This window comes from Gigantopelta aegis, chromosome 3, assembly GCF_016097555.1.
Source record: "Gigantopelta aegis isolate Gae_Host chromosome 3, Gae_host_genome, whole genome shotgun sequence".
Classification (NCBI taxonomy): domain Eukaryota; kingdom Metazoa; phylum Mollusca; class Gastropoda; order Neomphalida; family Peltospiridae; genus Gigantopelta; species Gigantopelta aegis.
Window position 1 is genome coordinate 68,993,092 of NC_054701.1, and position 24,401 is coordinate 69,017,492.

At 35.6% G+C, this 24,401-nt stretch overlaps 1 protein-coding gene across 1 annotated transcript; it reads left to right on the forward strand.

Annotated features, from left to right (window-relative positions):
• The first annotated feature begins 5,634 nt into the window (after positions 1–5,634).
• On the forward strand, positions 5,635–15,572 carry LOC121368973 (multiple epidermal growth factor-like domains protein 10). Its single transcript, XM_041493754.1, has 4 exons — positions 5,635–5,800; positions 9,839–10,297; positions 12,705–12,795; positions 13,240–15,572. Exons 1-4 carry the CDS (start codon positions 5,731–5,733, stop codon positions 13,355–13,357), a joined length of 738 nt encoding a protein of 245 aa, XP_041349688.1. The 5' UTR covers positions 5,635–5,730; the 3' UTR covers positions 13,358–15,572.
• Positions 15,573–24,401: the final 8,829 nt, after the last annotated feature.

Sequence of the window (24,401 nt, forward strand, 5' to 3'; positions counted from 1 at the left end):
TTGGCATACAGTCTTAGAGAGGAAACCCGCTACATGTTTTCATTAGTAGCAAGGGATCTTTTATATGCAACATCCCACGGACATGATAACACATACCGCGGAATTTGATTTACCAGTTGTGGTGCACTGGCTGGATCAACATATGAAATCAATGGACCGTTTAGGGCACGCGTATGTAGCTGCAATTCTACAATGTTAAGCTTTGTGTTGTATTCATTGTGTGTGGTAGTGATATGCAAAACTCTCTTAATGTATTTAATTCGTATTGCACAAAATGGAAACTAACAATAAATTGTAGAAAGACAAAAGTCTTAATGTTTAGTGGCAACAAGAAAGACTACAAAGAAAGAGTTTTAACTTGGAAAACGAAAACTTGATAACGTAGAAATTTATAAATATCTTGGTATTATGTTTCACAAATCGAATAGATTTACTAAGGCAAGAAACATGCATATACACATGCATATACACAAACACAAAAGGCTATGCTTTTCATTCTACGACAAGGCCGTTGTCATAATCCAGTTCCAACTAAAATTATTTGACCAGTCCTATTATATGACAGCGAAATTTGGGGTTTTGAAAATGTGTCATTAATTGAAAAATTATGTAACCAGTTTATAAAGTTGTTATTACCTGTGAGAAAGTCTACACCATTGTATATATTATATGGAAAACCTGTACGTTACCCGGTATATATTACGGTGAAATTAAGAATGATCATTTACTGGTATCGACTAATCATGAAATGCATATCATAGTGTTATTGCTGGTGATAATTATCACTGGAACAGTTCCAGGTAAATAGGGTTTAAAATTTCTAATTGTAATATTTTTATATTATTATTATTAACTAATAAGCTACTTGAGTTTTTAAATTATTATACATGTATATGTTTCGCCTGGTATATTAGTAAAATCACACGTCTAACACCACCAATAAACAAACGAACAAAGCGAAATGTCGCATTGTTTAAGTTAATAAAATTAGTTATTGATTTTTGTACAGAATAAACTGCACGGTTTTTTTTAATCATCAGTGAAAGTGAATAAAATAAAAATTAAAACAACACACACAATAGTGTTTAAAATAGTTTCCACTATTTAAATGTATGTATGTATAACTAAAATAAAGGTTCTTATAAATAATGAAGTTGGCGTATTCACAGAATAAAGCTTGTAACAAGTGAAAATAATGAGTGTAAGTAAATCATTTATTATCTTTCATATATTATAGAGGTAACAATTAATTATAATTAAAGGGTGCTGGGGGTGGGGGTGGGGTGGAGGGATATCACCAATTCCTAGCAAATGTGGCGGGTCGAGGTACAGAAGTGAAATATTTGTTTAAGGATGGCTACATGCATGTATATAAACATATATCTAAACTTGGGTGATTATTTCTCCACTGGATACATCTACTTCTATTATTATTAGATACAAGCTTTGAAAAATACTGACGATCACCCTATTTACTGTGAGCTAATGCTATGTTAATGTCGCCTTCCTAGTTATTTGTTCAAACAGATAAAATACTGTAATATAACAGACACTACATTAACTAGCTATCTAGAATACCCCGAATAGCCACTGACCCGTTTCTAGCTCGTATCTTCAAGGAAATATTTCCCGGAAAGAACTGTGGGGTGTGTTTTAACATCACGTCCATTCTGTTATATGTTTTTTCAGTCTAATTAAAAATATAGTTTTTCTTATTCTTATTCTCTTAAGTGTACCATTAAATAACACACAGAGGACTGATTAGCTTACTAACGCAGACAATGGATAAAATAACAAGAGTATTGATACCCATTACAGTGGTGGCAGCATATATAACAGGTATATACATAGAACTTTATTTGTACCTATTTTATTTTCAAATTATTGTTATCATTAACTTGAATATTTAATTATTTTCCTAATACAATGTTGTATTTAAAGAAAGCCACACAGTAACAGAAAACTAACAAAGAGAAATATCGCAAAACGATTGGACTCTCAAAATGAGGAGGCAAACTAAGGCAATACAAATGAAATACACTGGTCTAGTTTCTGTTTGTATTAACAAATATTTCCAGGAAAGACATTTCGTTTCTGTTTAATATCGGGTCCATGTTTAGATCTGACAGAGTCTTACTAATCAACGAGGAAATATTGGAACTTGAATTTTTATAATTTCATATGAAATTAAGAATGATCATTTACTGGTAGCGACTAATCACTAGAAAACAGTTGTCAGTATTGGCACATTATTACTGAATGATGTTAAAAATAACGTTTTTAATCACAAATAGATTATGTATGTTAAATCTGGTTTAGATGATATTGGCTGTACATAAATATGGTTATCACGATGCAATGATATTATTATTGGTTCCATGTTGAAAACATATATTAATATAAAGCTTACTGATCAATACTTACAATCATTGTATACTTATATTGATATCTCATCCAAAGCTTTAAATTATAAATTATATAAAAATGCTCTGGAACTTGAAAGACATACCTCACAATAATAGAAAGAAACCACTGATGCCCATTAATATCATTTAAAGCATTACTAACTAATTAAATATTTGCATACTGCAGATATTACTATGTGTACACCTCAGTGTGTGTCTGTGAGTACGTGTGTGCGTGTGATATATAACATGTTTCTGATAATCTTGTAATTGTTTATGACGTTTGCCTTGATTTTCATTAACTTGTCTTTTTGTGCTCTTTCCTTGATGCTATTGTAACTCTCTTTAAGAGGAATAATAAAAAAAAAAATATATATATATATATAAGGCAATACAAATGCAATACAAAGTAGTTCACGCGTTTACGTCGTGTCCCAATTGACCTTTACACTGGCCTAGTTACGGTTTGTATCAACAAATGCATATTTCCTGGAAAGACGTTTCGTTTCTGTTTTGTATCGGGTCCATGTTTAGATCTGACAGAGTCTTACTAATCAACAAGGAAATAGTGCAACTTGAATTTGTATGATTGCGTATGGATAGCACCATTTATTTCATCTAACTCAGAAAATGCATATCATAGTGGTATTACTGGTGATCATTTTCATTGGAACAGTCCCAGGTAAATAGGGTTTAAAATGCCAGTTTTCTAATTGTAATATTTCAATTTTATTATTTAACTAGTAAGCTACTTGTGGCTTTAATTTATTGGACATGTATATGTTTCGCCTGGTATATTACACGTCTAACACCATCAGTAAACAAAGGAACAAAGAGAAATGTCGCATTGTTTATGTTAATAAAAATTCGTTACTGATTTTTGTACAGAATAAACTGCGCGTTTTTTAATCATCAGTGAAAGTGAATAAAATAAAAAGTTGAAACATCACACAAAATAGTGTGTAAAATAGTTTCCACTGTTTAAATGTATGTATAACTAAAATAAAGGTTCTTATAAATAAAGAAGTTGGCCTATTATTATTAAGTTTAAAGCTTGTAACAAGTGAAAATAATGAGTGCAAGAAAGTCATTTATTATCTTTCATATATTATAGAGGTAAACAATTAATTACAATTAAAGGGTGCGGGGGTGCAGGGGATATCACCTATTCCTTGCAAATGCAGTGAGTCGAGTTATAGTAATGAAATATTTGTTTAAGGATGGCTACATACTTGTATCTAAACATGTATCTAAACTTGGGTGATTATTTATCCACTGGATACATCTACTTCTATTATTATTATTAGATACAAGCCTTGTTTGAGGTTGCTAGGGCCGTATCTTGAAAAATACTGACGATCACCCTATTTACTGTGAGCTAATGCTATATAATTGTCGCCTTACTAGTTATTTGTTCAAACAGATAAAATAGTCTTACGTTTTGCTATTTATAGAAAAATATGATACAGTATTGGATGTCAAACATTTGGAAATTGTGTTATATAGTGTTCGAGAGAAAACCCGCATCATTTTGTGTACTGTAGCGTGTTGTTATTATTACTTGTTTTGTTTTAACTATAGTAACACCGATGACAGCATGTTGGTATTGAAGCAAACATATTGGCGTCAACATATGAACGAGTGTGTTTGTTTTGTTTGAAGACACCACTAGAGCAAACTGATTTATTAATAATCGGCTATTGGATGTCAAACATTTGGTTATTTTGACATACAGTCTTAAAGATGAAACCCGCTACATGTTTCCATTAGTAGCAAGGGATCGTTTATATGCACCATCCCACAGACATGATAGCACATACCACGGACTTTGATTTACCAGCCATAGTGCACTGGCTGGATCAGGATATGATCTGTTTGTTGTATTTGATTCGTATTGCACAAAATGGAAACTAACTATAAAGTGTAGAACGACAAGCCTTAATATTTAGTGGCAACACGAAAGATTACAAAAAGGAGTTTTACCTATAAAGTAGAAACATGGATGGGTTTTGGTCTGCAACGACACATTTGAAAACGGGTGCAAATATGACCTGTTAACGGACGATTCATACCCGAAACAAAAAGTAATGTTTCCGTATTGCTCACCGACGTCCCGGGAAATAAGCTGTCCTACATAATCACAAAGCAGTAAGAGGCTACCACAGTCTCAACATAGCTGTTCTTCATATAATATAACACTAAGTGTCATAAATGTTATATTAGTTTGATAAAAAAAATATTACTTTCCTTTTGAATAACTTATTTCATCAGGTGTATAAGGAACAAACAACAACAAACAGTATAGATTTTTTTTTCTGTGAAAATATACCATCAATAATAGAGAGAAAACACTGGTGCCCATTATTACGTCTTTGATTATCAAACCATAATCTTTTAATTGAAACGGGCAGATGGAAAAATGTACCACTACAAAATGTTTATTGTGTAATAATTACGTTATCGGAGATGAGTTTCATTATATAATTCACATGTATGTTTTCAAAATTTAAAGAAATCGTTGCTTACCATCTTTCTGTTAGTCTAAACCAAATATATATATATTCCTATGGTATTATAGCAGAAATCTGTGGTTCATAGATGGACAAACAGATATCAGTACTTTTTATCATAATTAGTATAGTGTACCGGCCTCGGTGGTGTCGAAAACACGTAGAATGAGTAGAATGAATGCATAAATGAATTATAGTGTTCGGCATATATTATCAGAATGATTATAAAAAATAATGTGCTTAATATGGATATGTAGTATGTAGTGTACATTATATTGCAATATATTTATTGATACACGAGACTGACACTGGAGAAAAAAGAAAGAAAACGTTAAAGGGACAACAATTAAGTGTGCACATAAAAGAAACGATTAAAGATAATATATTCAACCAGAAAGTAGTCAAATTTACCAATGCAGTTGTTTATTTATTTATTTAAAAAATAAATAAATTCTAACATCTATAAAAAATGCTTTCAGTGATCCAGTGTTTCTTGCTGTACGTGGTAAATATCGCACGCACGTACACACACACACACACACACACACACACACACACACACACATATTTTAATATAATCATGCATGTCCAATTAATTGAACATTAGCTACTTTTCTATGTGCACATGACACTAACATACCTTTCTTCAAATAATAATAATAATAATAATAAAAATGTGCATTATGTTCTGTATGTCTAATCTCTGTTTCGTATTACTAGGACAACAGGGGAACACCAGTCAGGGTCTACACCACTGTTCATATTGTGAAGGACTCTGTTCAGCTTGCCAGCCAGGATACTATGGACAACACTGTATGAAACAATGCAGAGTCTGTGACCAAGACGAGATGTGTGACCATCAGAACGGAAACTGCGTCAAGAGAGGTAACAAAGGTTATATCATGGCCTGGTTATCCCGAAATAAAGCTACTCACATGACAGGATCTACGGGGACATGGTGGGCATTGTCTACTCCATCTCACCCGGCGTACATTTTAGTAGGAAAGGCAATCCTTGTAATAAAGGGATGGCAGTGCAGCGATTGCTGGATACTACAGCGGATGTAAGGAAGGACTGTGTTATTTCATGTCACAATCAACACATTTTAATTAAGCTATGGTTATGGTTTCGGACAGATAATGAGGAAGGAAACCCGCTAACACTACGCAATGGGCTACTCTTCCCCATTACCAGCAAGGGATCTATTATATGCAACATTCCAGAAACAGGATAGTACATACCACGGCCTTTGTTACACCAGTTGTGGAGCAATGACTGTAATGAGAAATAGCTCAGTCGGATCCACCGACGGGGATCGATCCTAGACCGACCGCGAAAGAGGCGAGCTCTTTACCACGTCTCACCCGTATAACAGAGGGAGCAATCTATGTATCCAGTGTAAACAAAGTGCACATATTCACTAACTGTATCCTCTTCCCTGTCAAACCCAGTGTAACAATTCAGAATACAAAGCAACTCCCCAGGCCAGAATCATATCACAAGAAAAATACATTTTCTCGCATTCATTTCATTTGAACTTATTGTCGTGCTTATATCCAATTAAGGTTCAAGCACGCTGTCATTGGTACACACCTCAGCTAGGCTGGCTGTCCAGGATAGTGAATTAGTTGCTAGTGGTTAGAGGTTAGTGAGAGAGAAGAGGGTGTAGCGGTCTTCCACCTACCCATTGAGTCGTTAAAACTCTCTCTGGGTGGAAGCCGGTACCCGGTACCGGGCTGCGAACCCTGTACCTACCAGCCTTATCTTCGATGGCTTAACCACATCACCAAGGCCGTATTTTGGGCAACCGAATGGGTGGATGACTCTAGTCTGAGGCCATGTGCATAACTGATATTCTAATATGACTGGCACATAAGCCGTTTTTTTCAATGGTTAATTTTCGTTGTAAACCAGGCAACCAATATTTCCCGCGATGACAAAATTCCGAGGACGCATCTTGTATGCTGTCACGTAGCCTCATGTGTAGTGTTTTTGTTCATATATTAATTCCGCGTCTTCCATTATATTTAAATGTTGATATCAAAAAATTTCAAAAGTATTACTAACTTCATATAAAAATATTATTATTATTATTTTATTATTATTTCGTGCCATTGTAATTTTTAACACTTTGTTAGCAGCAATGAACACTCACCCACCTCAAGTAAGGTCCGGTCACTGATCGATCGCAGCAGTCAATTCAATGTGTCGTGTTGCCTGCTCTTCTAGTCTGTGTTCCCAAAATTACACATACAGGTTCATCAGAAATAATTGTATCACCATCTGAAGTGCATCAAGTTTGTTAAGAAAATACTTTTTGGGACAACATAATTGACAAAGAAGACAACATGTAAATGACTATCGATGTTTTAAACGCATTTGAAAACAACATTAACTACTTTAAAATATCGCAACATGTCGGAAAAACGCACGAAAATAATACTTACTGTCACGGGGATCCTATAATACCCGTAACTGAATAAAACACGATTATCCAAATATCTCTCCTAACTGTATATCTATTAGATCTCTCTATATCGGGCAGTCTATACCCGAGTGGCTCGGCTCTAGGTATGATCAGAGATAAGATCTTATATAAAGTATATGTAATATAGCACGTTTAGTTCACTAGAAAACACAACAAAACACAATACACTTTGGAATCTGTATTAACATTAAGCTGACAAATATAATTGCCGCAGTTAATTATCTAACAACAACAATAATAATAACAACCCAGAACTAATCTCTTAATTAGTTAATCACTACGTGTCTAGTTTACACAATATTCTAATCACTTCACCGTGATACAACACACACACGTGTGATAATTGAGAAACGCTTCCAGGGGAACTTAATTAATAAAGGAATTACAACTCTATTCCTAACTGGTTAATTTTTAATTAACCCTTAACTACTCATTCAGTAACCTTGTAATACAGAATTAATACTGGTACCTATCACAATAAAGACAATAACCTACAGTTTACCTAGGTCCTCTAGGATGACTGGCTAAGCTTTAATAATATTAGAACAGTGAAGCCTACAGTTTACTTCGTCAGATTACCGGAAACACTGTCTAAATAATATTGGTATAATACAGTATTAAAATATTTAAAGTCACATCAATCACATCAAGGTTATACAACAGAGCAGAAATATATATTTACCAAGTCCAGTCGGACTAACGTTCCCCCGGAGCCTTCCAATATGTTTCTCCCTGATATCTCAAAAATCCTATCTATTTATTACAAAATGCAAATATCGCCTGGGGGCACATCGCGGTACTCCCCCATCATGTGAATTTTCCACAGCGACCAAGACGACATTTTTTCTTAGATGGTCAGACTTACTGTCGCCAGTTCGCTGACAATCCCCTGGTCGTAAACCGCACTACCGAAGGTATTACGTAACTACTGGCCACATGGCCTGCACACCTGGTCTAAGTGTGTATTGGGAACAGCTCGACCACCGTCGCGCAGGGGGTATTACGTAACCACGCTGCACACTACCCTCTAAAACCATTAACATCGCCACAGGCGAAAAAAAAAAAGATGATGTTCCGTCACACTTACCATTTCGTAAATAAATATTATTTTATGTATTTATGAAAAATAAGTGAAAATATGTTAGTAAAAGTTATAAACTTGTAGATCCACCCTATCGATGTAGTTTTGTCCAAAATGCCTCGAAATAAGTTATTATGAAATTGAAACACCGCTTCACAAATGTAAACTCCAATCATATCCATACGTTTTGAAACATATTTAAAAAAAAAGAAACAGATTTAGTATCCTGTATTACAATAAATCATGTTCAAAATACAGACTACAATAATTACAAATGTGCCATTTTGCTTCGCTCCTAAGTTAGTGACGTCATGTCAAGAGAAAGAAAAAAAGATTATTACCCCAATGGTCACTCATAACTGGGAACATATTTTTCATATTTTGTCAGTAGGAAATATTCTTCATTGGTTTAACGTACATTACTACTGGACGATTTCACGCCAAGAAACCAATCACCTTATCGGTATTAAATATGACGTCATCACGATTTGGCAGGGCACACAACATGATTTGCGCTTACATCTTTCTGGTTTCAGTGTTAAACTTGTCATAAAATAGTAGTTTAATGCAATTCATTATAGAATGTTTTTTTTTACAGAATATATTGAACTTTGGGTTTTGAAAATTATCTGTGAACCATGATTAAAATACAAAGTTAAAGCAATACCCAGAACAGTGTAAAGTGGTTTACGTCATTTCTATATACATGGACATGAAGTCGATGTATATCGAAAATAAAGGCTTAAAAAACCCCAATTTGCTGGGGGTAATAAATAGAATAACAAACTCGGTACCAGTTATTATAAAATGTATGTCCCTCGTGAACTAATTTTCACTTGTCACTTGCTAAATTTCGTGACATGTGAAAATTATTTCACTCGGGACATACATTTTACAATAACTGTAACTCGTTTATTATCCTCTATTTACGTCAAACTGTTATTTTGCAAGCACTTTCATTGAATATAGTAAATAAGAAGGTTTTTAAGATTTGTGGAATTTCTTTAATAAAAACACAAAGTTATTACATGTACACCTAATAGTTGTAGTATTAGAATAGAGATAATATCACTGTGTTTGGTTGTTAACTATAAGGATTTACCACAAAAGTCTCGCCCCAAAATCCAAACTTTTGTAGTAGTAGTGGTGGTAGCAGTAGTAGTAGTTTTATTATCAGCATCATCTTCTTGATCTTAGTTTTATCATTATGATTATTGATGGTGGTGGTAGTAGTAGTAGTAGTAGTAGTGGTGGTGGTGGTGGTAGCAGCAGCAACAGTAGGAGTTATTATTGTTATTATATTATTATCATCATCATCATCATCGTCATTACTATACACAAACTGTCTTTGTAGATCACTCCATGAACATTAGCTCTATATGGGCGTACAACTGTGCGTTATGCAGTGGTCAATGTAAGTCCTGTGATTCAGGTTGGTATGGAGAAAACTGTACAGAAAGATGCATAAACTGTGGAATGGACGGCTGTAATAGAACAACAGGCATTTGTCTTGAATGTAAAAGTTATTATTGTGGAACAAACTGCACAGATACTTGTCCGAAGACTTGTTCCAGGAGCCGTGAGAAAAGAAGTGTATGCCACCGTGACTCTCGGTATTGTTTGAATGGCTGTCAAAAAGGGATGTGGGGTGATCGCTGCGATATCCCATGCAGCAAAGGATGTTTGAATCGTAACTGTCGTTTTGATGGCACCTGCCACTGCAGACCTGGATACACTGGTTCAGAATGTATAGCACCTGCAGCTGATCCAACAAGTACAAGTGCAACTGATAACTATAATGGACTGAATACACGTGAGTATACCCTGTACCCTCTATTACTTCAATTCCCCACCCCAACTATTGCACTTTTATGCAGGCACTGTTAGAACACTGAACGTTTGTTTGCAAATTTTGTATCGTGTTTCTTTTCATAAAAAGCAAGAACAAACAAAACAAAACACAACCAAAACAACTACAAACAAAAACCCCACCACCACACGTCCATCTTTGTTTAACACACAAGAATCAAATACGAAAGTGCTGAATAACGCTTAATTTTGATGGTCCACACTTGAAAGTAGTAAAGCTAGCAGGTAGCAATAACAATCGCACGCTCGCACATTGTTCTCTTCTTCAAACTTACTTATGGACCTCATAGGGTGTCAACGTTTTTCATAAATTTGCTAACTGTAAGTTCCATGTAATAGCTTCTGGTAACAAATTTCAATTAAACGTATATTGTTTCCAATGAGGATGGTATGCAATTAGTGGTACATATCAGGGCCGTGACTAATTTTATATTAGGGGGAGTACGACAGGTGCTGTCTTATACTTAACCACAGCACTGTCCAGGACATTCTGACTTGGGAATTAATCCGGCCATTAAAAGCGCTATCATAGCAATCATTGCATGAACTAAACCAAGGACAATGTTCATATATTTCAAATAAACCAATGGAAATGTATAATCAGCTAGGTAATTACTAATTACCATATGAATGTATAAAAAGTATCGGTGCTTCCTTGATTTAAAAAAATCTTATTGTAATAATTGAGTTGTATATTATCTGGTTTCTCTAGTGTGTGCAAATACGATTTCGAATAAAACAAGCCTGCTCAGAGTACTGCCAACGCAATACATGACCCCTACGAGGTCCAACAACTTTTTTTATCTCTTAAGTTCAAGCGCAATAACTCTAAAAATGAGTAAATGGCTATGGAAGTCAATCTTGATCTGTAAAAGCTACATTCTAAATATCAGCTCAATATATAAGGCATTGCGAAAAAACCTGGGAAGCGAGTTTCGTTATATCATAAATCCAAGGGCCATATACCATATGTAAATAGCACAAATGTTACGTCACTGTATGTTTGTTCTGCAAATGTTGATGCATCAACTGTAAATATTTTATTAAAAATGTTGACACATTATAATACATAAATTCAAGTTCATCGCTATGGATATGAAACTTGATCTGTAATTACATAATAAAGGAATAATAAAAACAAAATTCAGCTCAATATTTTGAGGCATTGCGAAAAATAATTCTTGAAAACAAATTTTGGAATCTCCTGAGTGCAAGGGCCACAACTCTGTCAAATGTCGAAATCACCATTACACTTCAACATGATCTGTAATTGTATCTAGAAAAACTATATGCAAAATTTAAACTCAGTATCCTAAGGCATTGCGAAAAATGAATGAATGAATGAATGAATGTTTAACGACACCCCAGCACGAAAAATACATCGGCTATTGGGTGTCAAACTATGGTAATGCAAAGTCTGAAAAACTATATGTGGGACGACACACAGACAGAAGGACGGAGATGAAACATGTAGTCCCCCCAAACACCCACCCCACCCCACTCCCGGTTGGACCGGTATTGGACTAGTAATGGCATCGACGTGTTGATTTGCCTGTTTCCAAACATTAAAATTATATTATGGATAAGAGATCATATCAATCTCATTAAAATTAGCTCTGCTGGGTCTACCAGTAGATCTAACTGCATTGCGTGGACTCCCATGTCCAGGTGACATTTCATTTATAAATAACAATTTAAATATCGACCAATTACACTTCGCCTTTTATAGCGTTATTCGGGAGCATACAAATTCTAAAAATATCGGGCGAGACTATTTATGCAATAGGCGAACTCGTTTGTTTTTTCAGTGGTGAAATAGACCGAGGGAAAAGTGCAGTAATAAACTATGGATTTTATACTAGTATAAACAGATTTTATGGCTATACTGTTACGGTTTTTTTTCGTCTTGAAACGAATTTTATATAAAATTTTATATTGCAATTAGTTTCCGGCATATTCACCCGAATCATTTCGTATACCCTCGGCATAATCTCGAATGTTTTCAAATTATTTTCAAATCACTGGCATGATTTTGCAAGTAAGGTTTTGATTGGTCGAATGAAATGTCAACTGGACATGAGCTCCAACGGGCTGCTGTTAGATCCACATGTAATAGTGGAGCTAATTTTAATTAGATTGGAGATCATATGAAGAAATGACTGAACTGTTTTCAGATTTCCCAGGTCTGGACAAGTTTTTACAATTACTCGAAACTCCATAATTCACATGTACATTATTTTTGGGTTGAGGATTCTGTTTATAATACTGTCAACATATCAAGATTGCATTGTGCACGCTGTTTGATTATTAAACTGTTTTATGCTAACGCAAAGTGTTCAATCCTTTTCCAGATCAAGATGGTGTTTCCGAAATACGGTTTATTGTACTTCTTGGTACTACAGTTATCTCGAGTTTAATAGGGATAACGCTGTCATTTCTGTTGTAAGTATATTCGCACTTGTTCATGAAGTAAATTATGATGTAAACGAGGTTATGCTTGCCATGTTACCGGAGAGTGTGTGTGTGTGTGTCTGTTTGTGTGTGTGTGTGTGGACGTTTGTATATCCATATGCAAACATAACCATGTATGTATGTATGTATGTATGCATGTATGCTATTGTATTAGCTATATTCATCTTTGTCATCATGTAATCATTAAATAAAACTACAATGCTACTCTTATATACATTTTGATAATATTAGTACAATATCATGTACACTAGTAAAATGAAGTATGTTTTGTTAGAATGATATGTATGTATGTATGTCTGGCTATATGTCTGTGTTTGTGTGTGTGTGTGTGTGTGTGTGTGTGTGTGTCTATCTATCTATATATACATATATATATATATATAATCTGAATTACTGATTTTCTGTTGTGTGCAGGTTGTACATGTGGAGAACACGCCAGAGGAAATATGAAAGAGATCAAGAGTGTATGCTGCCAATGACTGACAGAAAAAAAACACCCCACAATATCAAAGAGATATTTTGTTCGATTTAAAACGAATCAGTAACCAATTCGCATTCGTGTGTGTGTGTGTGTGTGTGTGTGTGTGTGTGTGTGTGTGTGTGTGTGTGTGTGTGTGTGTGTGTGTGTTGGTAACCATAGTTTTTGCAGGCAATACACCATTCCTATGTTAGACATACTTTTGAAAATTGCGTGAACGATCATTGATTATCGCGTGCTCGAAAACATCTTGTTCAAACGAAATGAGTTACCTGGAAGTTTTAAAGGAACATGTTCAATTCTCAGAGGACTGCTATAAACAGGTAACCGAGTTTTAATAACCAGTAATATCAAGGGAAAGATAAGTATTACTGGCAAAGAAACAACATTTAATCCCAGAATATTACCTACACATACCTGTTGTAATGCCTCAAATCTTGACCCACCCTGTGGAATTACTATAAATTTGCATGTACCATATGTAAATAGCACACATGTTAACTCACCTTATGTTTGTTCAGGAAATGTCAATGCATCAACTGTAAATATTTTATAAAAGATGTTGACACTTTATAATACATAAACTGCACAATAATGCTAAACATATGAACGAATCTGACCACTGAGTAAACAAAAAGAGAGGCAAATATGTAATCTATTGGATGTCAAACTGTGGTAAAGATTACTTTAAAATGAACATGTACAAGACACACTTGATAGACAGACAGACGGACATACAGACCGGTAGAGGACTAACAAGAATAACATTATAGCATAGTGCATGGTAGAGTGTTGACTTGAAAATGGCACTCGCAAGAATGGCATGGGTTTTTACTTTTACAGCCACATCTGATCATTTCCATTATATAATATGTAATAATAATAATAACATTGACACCATTCGGAATTGTAGTGCGTAAATTGGTACATATGTCTTTCTTCCATCCAAAGTCCTCTGGGTTTAGTGAAGAAGAGAAGAAGAACAATTATTTTATTATAGTGTCACATGCTGTACATAAATCATATAATATAAATATATGTATACAGAGTTTAAAAGATACAGCATCCGGTCAAACGGCCTACGAGACACTCCAAACTTTTAGAATTCTAAAATATTTAAAAATACATCGTACTAACTACTAAGTAAAACAATTTAATGTGGTTATTATAAAATATAATACTGATGCTAAATTTGATTTGGGTTATTCAATAAAAGAAATCATAAAATTGTTATGCACTAAAGTTTAGTTTTCTCTTGAACATGGTTAAAAGAGTAGCGGCCAACGGTTTAACCAAGTTGCCAGAACACAGAAGTGATTTAAACTGGTCCATAGGTCTTAATTCAAGAAGTTAGGGTGTATTATAGAGACTGCATCCCATAACTTCATTCTCAAGTCTGAATAGAAATTACACATGATCAACAAATTAAATTAATCTTCTGTGATGTTGTGGTTACAACATGTACAATTACGACTATTTAACGGGGTCATCGGCCTTGTAAATCTATCAATTTCAACTTCCAAGGGTAAGATGCTGCACCCTTAATTTAGTTTATTGCTGGTGGGTGATTTGTTTCCAGAGTTCGGCACAACTTGGCGTGATAGAGAGCCCTGTTCTCGTTTTCTGTGAATGACCCCATTGTAACAGACAGCCACCAAGCATAGAATCACTACTGTAGACATTAAGCTCACAGTAGAAATATACAGTAGCATTGTTATGCGAAGGAACTACTCAACTCCCTGTCCATGATGTGACACTACGACATGATATGCTACTGTGGAATGGGCAAGGGATCTATGAAGACTATGTATGAGTTATCTTCAATCTGCAATACAGACTCACCTTCCACTGTTGTCACAGACCAGACAATTACTTTCATCTCTGCCTGTTTTGGCATGACGAAAACCAAGAACATGCCAGCAACCAAATTACGCATGATGTCAAACTCGCCCTAAACTATATCCTGGAAATTATCAGACATGAATGAAAGTTAAAATAACAAACAAACAAGCCATTCTGGGAAACGCAATTGTCAAGTTAATGGTCTACTCTGCACACTGTTTTGTGATTGTTAAACCTTAGGGTTATCATTTGAGTAATAGCTTAGATTTACCGTTGTCAGCAGGTGTAGATAACGTATTTGGACTAACGTAAGAGGAAGGAGATGAGGGGAGAAACTTGGTTCCAAAACACAAATGTCACCAATATATTATATTAGAATCTTTCTTACTTCATCACACATTATGTAAATATATTTAATGTGTTTATTCCATACTCTATTAGTGTAGACTTGTGATTTAATTTGTGACTTGGAAAGGGTTACTATTCATTAAAGGGACATTCCTGAGTTTGCTACATTGTAAGATATTTGCAACTAATAAAATATTTCTACGAACAAACTTACATATTAAATACATTTTCTTGTTTAGAATATCAGTGTCTATATATTAAATGTGTTTCTGGCCATCTCAATATATGTAAGAAGCCCATCAAATAATTGTGTACGTACGAAATTGTTTTTTTAGGAAATAAAATGAAAGTTAATATAGTGCAAATATTAGAACGATCAGAAACACGTTTAATATACAGCCACTAATAAGTTATGCAGAAAAATATATTTGATATATAATTATAATCTTTAAAAGTTTCTGTTAGTCGATAACATCTTAAAAATTGCAACCAACTCAGGAATGTCCCTTTAAATGGTATCGAAATGGGCTGTACCTTACCTATCTGATGAATAAACACTATCACAATCAAACGTAACATACCTGGGTTGCTGTTACTAGTAGATTTTGAAAAAGCATTCGACTCAGTATCATGGTCTTCTATAAATAAAGCACTAGACATATTTAACTTTAAAACTTCTATTAAAGATTGGATCAAAACTTTATATAACAATTCTTTATCTCGGGTAATGCAAAATGGGTTTTTGTCTGAACCATTTCATTTAGAAATGGGACGCAGATAAGGGGACCCATTGTCGCCATATATGTTTATTATATGCGCTGAAATTCTAGCAATTCTTGTTAGAAATTGTACATCAATTAAAGGTATAACTATAGATGGAGAAGAATATTTAATATCCCAATATGCGGATGATGATACCAGTTTCATTCTTGATGCTCACCAGAGTCTCTTCATAGTACGCTAAGAGTTCTAGATAACTATGCTCATACTTCAGGCTTAAAAATAAATTATTCAAAATCAAGTGCTATCTGGATAGGCAGTAAAAAGTTTTCTAAAGATGTTTTTCACCATACTAGATGGAAACTAGACTGGGGGGCAACTGAATTTAAACTACTTGGAATTAAATTCCCAGTCATGTTAGAACATATTGGTTAACTCAACTATGACCCTAAAATATTGGAAATGCAAAAGTTAATAAAAATATAGTCAGTGAGAAAATTTAACTATTTTAGGGCGAGTCACGCTTCTAAAAGCCTTAGTAATACTGAAGTTAACACACCTTTTAATGGTATTACCAAACCCAAACAAAAAAGTAATAAAACATCTGAATACATTATTTTTAAAATTTATTTGGGAGAATAAACCAGAAAAGATAAAACGAACATTAATAACACAAGACTACAAAAATGGTGGTATAAAAATGATAACTATAGATAATTTTGTTATAGCTTTAAAATGTGTATGGGTTCGAAGATTGTTTCAAGAAAACTCAAAATGGATAACCCTATTTAAATCAGTTACAGGTATATCCACTTCCAAGCTAACTCTCGATGAAGCTGGACGCTCTCGCCTGTGCTCTCGACTTATTTTTGGACTGTCCTAAAATGCTCCAAATTATATAAATATTCGGCCGAGCAGTCAATTCTTTTTTATTTTTGGCTTGTAATGTTTTTCTCTTTTTTTTTAAATTATACTATTAACCTTTTTACTAATTGCTAGTTTCAAAATTCTGCCCATTTTCAACACTACCCCCTCCCCCCCATCCCGAGTCAGGCCACCGATCTTATCGGAGGTCGGACTCGGGATGGGCGTGTTCGAAACCCTAGTGGTAAATGGGCACGTTAAACTAGTTATCATCATTACAGGTATATCCACAAAGGATCTAATCTTATATGGGGATAATTTTATTGTTCGTGAAACATTGCACATTAAAAATATGTCTTGGAAAGATACTCTGGAAAGTTGGGCAGAAATACAACAAAAATAAAATCCGAATAATGTAGAAGACATACTTGGAACAAATATATGGCTTAACAGTAACATATGAATAGATCATAAACCATTTTTGTATAAACCTATATTGGTAAAAGCATTATTTTTATAAACGATTTATTAGACCTTCCGATTTGTACATATAGTATTTTTTGTGTTAAAGAATTCATTGTGTAATGAAATTATATAGGTAGTATTAGCCTTGAGCTGTATTATCAGGATTCATGAATTTTATCGATTATGTTTGCACTGTTAATCGTCGACAACGTGAAATTCAATTTGCACGTGCATGCATGGTTCGACATGTCCCGTGTGGTATTCGGTCAATTTGTTTTACTTGTCTTACTGACATTGTTGTCAAGTGAACAAAAACGCTTCAAAATGTGTAAAACAAAATAACGTTTTTTACATTGTAGCATTTTTAGTATGCCAAGAATACCCAATAATTTACGCGAACGGGCGATTGGCATGCTTGATGCTGGCATGTCGACGTTGCAAGGCATGTTGGGAGTTCTAGTCGAGCGATACGAAATGTTCGCGTAAGATTTCGAACGACAGGAAGCACCAACGAATTGCCATGTCGTGGACGTCCGCGTGTTACAACGCGTGGTCAAGACCGCTATATCATGAACACGCATTTGCGCAATCGATTCCAAACTGCCACTGCTACTGCTGCTAACACACTTAGGCTTCATAATAACCGAATCAGTGAGCAAACTGTTCGTAATCGTCTGCGAGAGAACGCTTTACATGCACGACGTCCTGACGTAGGATGCGTTTTAACGCAACGTCATCGTCTTAATTGGGCACGTGTACACACTCGTTGGATACGGCGACGCTGGAATACCGTTCTGTTTTCGGATGAATCCAGATTTTCTTTACAACGTGGTGATGGCAGGGTGCGCGTCTACCGTAGGAGAAATGAACGCTATGCTGACTGTTGTTTTCTTGAACGAGATCGTTTCGGGGGAGGGGGTTCTGTCATGGTCTGGGCAGCCATTGCCCATGGTTATCGTTCACCACTAGTCGTCACTGATGGCAATTTAAATGTTCAACGTTACCGCGACGACATTCTCGCTCATCACGTCATTTCTCTGTTCCATAACAACGCCAACATCTCGATTTTTCAGCATGATAATGTCACCTCTCATACAACTAGAGACACTGTAAATTTTCTTAGGACAAATAACATTGATTTCATTGATGACTGGCCCGCTAAAAGTCCTGATCTCAACCCCATCGAGCTTGTCTGGGATAGTCTGGACAGACGATTGAGGCGTCGTCCCAACCCACCCGCTAACGTCAACGAACTTCGTCAAGCGCTCATTCAGGAATGGAACAATATTCCACAGGCAGAAATCAACACTTTAGTCAATTCCATGCAGCTGCGATGCACTGCAGTGGTCAATTCAAGAAGTGGTCATACCCGTTATTAAGTGGGTGGGGTTTTTTTTGTAACCCCTACCACACTTGGTCAAAATTTCTCCCAGTTTCTGTTAACCTATGACCATGATTTTTGCACCAAACGATGCATCATGGAACACTCTTTAAACGCATATATAACAATTATTCCCCCGGTTTGTTTTCATCAAGTTATGTTCATGCAAAGTTAGCGGAAGTTTCTTATTTTGTTCAGTATATATTGTCATTGTCACTTTAATAAACAATTAAATCATCATATACTATTGTCCTGTTCGAATATTTAAATAAAAAGAACTCAAATCTCAATTCGCCGCATTAGGACGTAGTAACGCAAAAAAAAAGGACCACAGTCAAAGGATTTAGGGTGTCTTCTATTTTTATTTATTATGTTTTAATCAGCATGCTTATGGTGTCAGTATTAATAAAGCTATTAAAGATAACATTAATGACTATCTTTTAGGGATAGACATCAGTATTTGATTAAAAAACACATGGGAAATCGTGATTGGCCCCACCCCCTCGTCATTCCATTAGTTTTAAATGAATGTGATAACTTTTAAACAGTAAATCTGTAAAAAGTTGTCATTAAAAAAATCCCTAATTACAACGTGTACGCATGAATGTATGACAATTAACACAAACAAGTATTGATTCTGTCAACTTAACACTTCCAGTTGTAATATTATTTTAAAAAGCATCTAGTGTCAACTTTCTGTACCTTGAGGCTGGTAGGTACTGGATCCGTAAACCACCTGAGCCAATGGTGTCACTACCGGCTCCAACCCAGTGTAAGACCACATACACCGAGTTTCAGTCACTTCACGGATGTGATTAGGGGGCGTCTCCCGAGTGCATGAAGCTACATGGGGATGATTACCCGGTATACAATGCAGGTTCCGTGTCCCGGGCTCGGGTGATACAGCAAGCGTGGAGCACGGCCCTGTCAAGTAATCCCATACCGAAATGGAAATACTGCGGCTTCGCCATTATTCTCTTCATCATCCATGTTTGCAATGTCAAAGGCTCGGTTTTACAGCATTAATTCACTCGAGGCAGATAATCCGTAATTCATCGTAGCTCGTTAGTTATTGTCTAATTCTTAGCACCGTTGCTAGGAACGTCAGTCTCTTTAATGTGTAATATTAAATTAATTTTCATTACATCTGCTAAAATATCACACGACACATAGGTACATGCATGTTTTGTATGGGGTAAAATTCAGCATAATTATGTTTTATTACAGTTTCAGAAAATCAGTTCAAAAACCAATTTCCTATAATGATATTTCGACCATCACAAGCTGTGTAGAGTGGCACATATAAATGTCGTCTCTCACTCTTCGAACAATAGAATTTGTTTAGGATAATCATGATGTAACACATTGCATGTATCTCTATGCCACTCAGTATTTAAAAGAAAATCGAATATCACAATTGTTGCTGCAATGATCACAAATGACGGAACTCAATGCAATATTTAATTTTAAAGGGACAGACCCTAGCTTTTAAACACTACAGCATATGTTTTCACTATTACAGCTGTTTATGGTCACTGAAATCAAACATTACTTATATTATATTCTTTACATTATTCATTTCTGTACAACCGAAGTGTTTCTGGTCATCCTGGTGTTCGTAGTACCAACAAATTGCATTTTTCATATTTTTAAAAACGCACGTGCGTCTGAGAAATAGCGGTATAGTGATTCGAGTTCTAGTCTATTTTAAAGGGTATTTCCTGTTTCCTGTCACAGACTTCTCTTTCACTCTATTATAACTTTATCCAAATGAGTTACAGGTTTGTAAATGAACTAAACTTAGTGTCATTTGTTTACGGGTTAAAACTAGGGTCTGCGCCCTTATATTGTATTTGAAATAAAACAAATTATTGGGATCATGTAAAACCAGAGAGGAAAAACAATAGCAAAAACAAAAAGAAAAAAAAAGTTAACAAAAAAAGTTTAAAAATTGGGGGATGGGAGTGCTTAAAAACGATATAACATATCAAAATGCCCAAAGGTAATAATGAAATTTGTATGAATGAATGAATGAATGAATGAATGAATACATGAATGTTTAACGACACCCCATCACGAAATATAAATCGGCTATTGGGTGTCAAACTATGGTAAGGGTTTGTCTTGGGATGCAAGATACAGAAGCCAATCTACAGGAATTGTACTACGAGCGGCAAAACCTACCCCAGAAACACACTAGATGCCTCACCAGAGGCATGCCGAGAAGGGTTGAGGCCATAGGCGTACGGGCTCCCATTTGTGTAGGGGGGGGGGGGGGGGGGGGGGGCAGGCTAATTTTTGCTCCAATTAAACTAAAATGCCCGAATCTGGATAACACCATTTTTCATATTAGCATTACTACCAAACAGCTATATAGGGTTGCAAACGAATAATTACTAATTTTGACATGGATTACAACTAATTTTGAGGGTAGAATGATGGAAATACATGGTACTGAGGTCTCAGGTTAGCACATTTTGCCCGAATATCTCATCAGTGAGGAAAAAATAACAGCAAAAAAAGAAAAATAATAATAATAATAAAATCCTTTAAAATTAACAAAAAGGTTTTTAAATTGGGGGATGGGTATGTTTAAAAACGATATAACATGTCAAAATACACAAAGGTAATAATGAAATTTGTTGGGGTTTGGGTTTGTCTTGGGAATGAATGAATGCATGAATGTTTAACGACATCCCATCACGAAATATAAATCGGCTATTGGGTGTCAAACTATGGTAAGGGTTTGTCTTGGGATGCAAGATACAGAAGCTGGACTCACAAGTCTACAGGAACTGTACTACGAGCGGCAAAACCTACCCCAGAAACACACTAGATGCCTCACCAGAGGCATGCCGAGAAGGGTTGAGGCCATAAGCGTACGGGCTCCCATTTGTGTAGGGGGGGGGGGGGGGGGGGGGGTGTCAGGCTAATTTTTGCTCCAATTAAACTAAAATGCCCGAATCTGGATAACTCCACTTATTCATATTAGCAATACTACCAAACAGCTATATAGGGTTACAAACGAATAACTACGGATTTTTACATGGATTATAACTAATTTTGAGGGTAGAATGATGGAAATACATGGTATTAAGTTCTCAGGTTAGCACATTTTGCACGAATATCTCATCATTTTTGCCCGATTTTGAGGTTTTGCTCCAGCCCCGTCTCGTACGGTTATGATTGAGGCGACCATCGAGGCTCGTGGCCCGGCTGTATACGCTTATCAGCACAGGAAGTCATGCATAACGGTCATATCTAGCAACATCTTAAAGGGACATTCCTGAGTTTGCTGCATTGTAAGATGTTTCCGACTACTACAATATTTCTACGATTAAACGTACATATTATATATATGTTTATTGTTTAGAATATCAATGTCTGTATATTCAATGTGTTTCTGGTCGTCTTAATATTTGTAAGAAGCTCAAACTGGATTTTGTCTTCAAATATTTACGTACGTACGAAAAAAACATATTTCAGAAAATAAAATGACATTAGAACGACCAGAAACACATTTAATATACAGCCACTAATATTTAATGAAAAAAAAAATATTTGATATGTAATTACAATCGTTAAAAAAGTCTCTGTTAATCGATAACATCTTAAAAATTGCAGCAAACTCATGAATATCCCCTTAACAACCACAACTGACAATGACACCTTGTAGCTCAATATAAGTCACATACAGGTGATACGCCAATTCCGGATCACTTCACAAAAGATAAAGATAATCAACCATATAAATTAATAGTGATATAAAATGTAATTTTAGGTAAACATTTGACACCAAATACAGTGTTGTGTGAGCTGGCATACTTATTTGCAACCCCATGAAGGCCCAATTTCGAAAACGTTAAGCCGCTCGTTTCAGATATAATGGGAAGCTACTTCGACTGCCATATTTCCAAAGAAAAAAGTTATCCTGTTTTAGTAGCAGCATTCCACGTTTCAAGCACAATAGTAGCTGGTACATTGACAATAGTTGATGTTAAATTACAGGAATTTACATGCCAGTTGAAACAACATTCTATGAAAACTAACCCTATCATGTATATATCATCAACGGCAGGACAGTGTTAATGGTGGAATGAAACGTTGGGTGCACCCCAAACTTTGACCCGATGAGATTCTATTTGGTGAAGTTCTACCTACCACTCGAGAATGAGTCATTTCCTACGAAGAAAAGACCACTTCATTTTTTTCAGCATGTTAGAAAATTCCATCACATGACGTGCTTCAGTTTGAGAGACGAGAACAGATTGCACGAATTGCTATAGATAACTATATCAACAGGGCTTATCGTTTTGTGTCATGAAAGGCCCGTCCAATGTGCAGTGTTAAAAGCAGTTTAGCAAGTCTCAGCGTCAAACGGCTGGCTGAATTTACACAAGGTATGGAGCGAAGAGGCCATGCACTGTATTAGATGTAGCATATTTATTACAAAATACAAACATATAGTGCTTTTAGATCAAAATATATTAGACAGCATTGCGCAGCTTTCGACAATACGAAGCTCACCTGATAGGTGGGCGCAACTGCCCTCAAAATACAACTGCGATTTTTATCTTACTTGAGAAGACAGTAATTCTCGTTTTACTACCCCCTCCCCCTCCCCCCCCCCTCGAGCATTATTTTAGGCTTAACCCTAATATAAACCAGTATATTCAGTTGGAAAATACAGCTCCGCGTTACAAAATACTGAATCGCCCACTATGTCAGTTTACAAAAGTATTTTCTTTAACCGATACAACTACCATAAGAAAGGCAAACATATTTACACCTAAACAAAGTTCACCACAATTGGATATTCCTTTATATGATTTGTGATTTTTATAGGATTGTATAATGATTTGCATAATTGTTTCGTCTTTATTTTTTGTTTTTCGGGGGGGGGGGGGGGGGGGGGGGGGGGCCGGGGGGGGGGGTGTTGTTACGTAGCCCAGTGGTAAAGTGCTTTCTTGAGGGTATCGGGCTATTTCTCGTTCTAGCCAGTGCACCACGATATCAAAAGCCGTGGTATATGCTATCCTGTCTGTGGGATGCAGAATCAAATACAATGTTGGCCATTTGATATGCAGTGAAAGCGGGTTTGGGGGGGGGGGGGGGCGTTGCCGCCACACCCAACACAGATGAAACGCAATCAATCTAAATACGGATTTGCTAACTCGGACATTTCACATGAATGTAGCTCATAATTCTTATTAAAAATAAATGTTCAGAGTTGATTATGCGTGTAGTATCTCTCTCTCTCTCTCACACACACACACACACACACACACACACACACACACACACACACACACACACACACACACACACACATTATTAAATAACAATGAGAATTGTATGAACATTGTACGAATTGTTATTCCCCGAGCACGAGCGAGAGATACAATTGTCAAACTAATTTCAATAACGACACCCCTCAAACTAATTTGATAATTTCGTGCGATCGTAGCTCGAGTGTGA

Coding starts and splice junctions, on each gene's coding strand:
- LOC121368973 (XM_041493754.1), top strand. CDS start 5,731: ATGAAACAATGCAGAGTCTGTGACCAAGACGAGATGTGTGACCATCAG. Junction 5,801..9,838: donor CGGAAACTGCGTCAAGAGAG/GTAACAAAGGTT, acceptor CTGTCTTTGTAG/ATCACTCCATGAACATTAGC. Junction 10,298..12,704: donor CTATAATGGACTGAATACAC/GTGAGTATACCC, acceptor ATCCTTTTCCAG/ATCAAGATGGTGTTTCCGAA.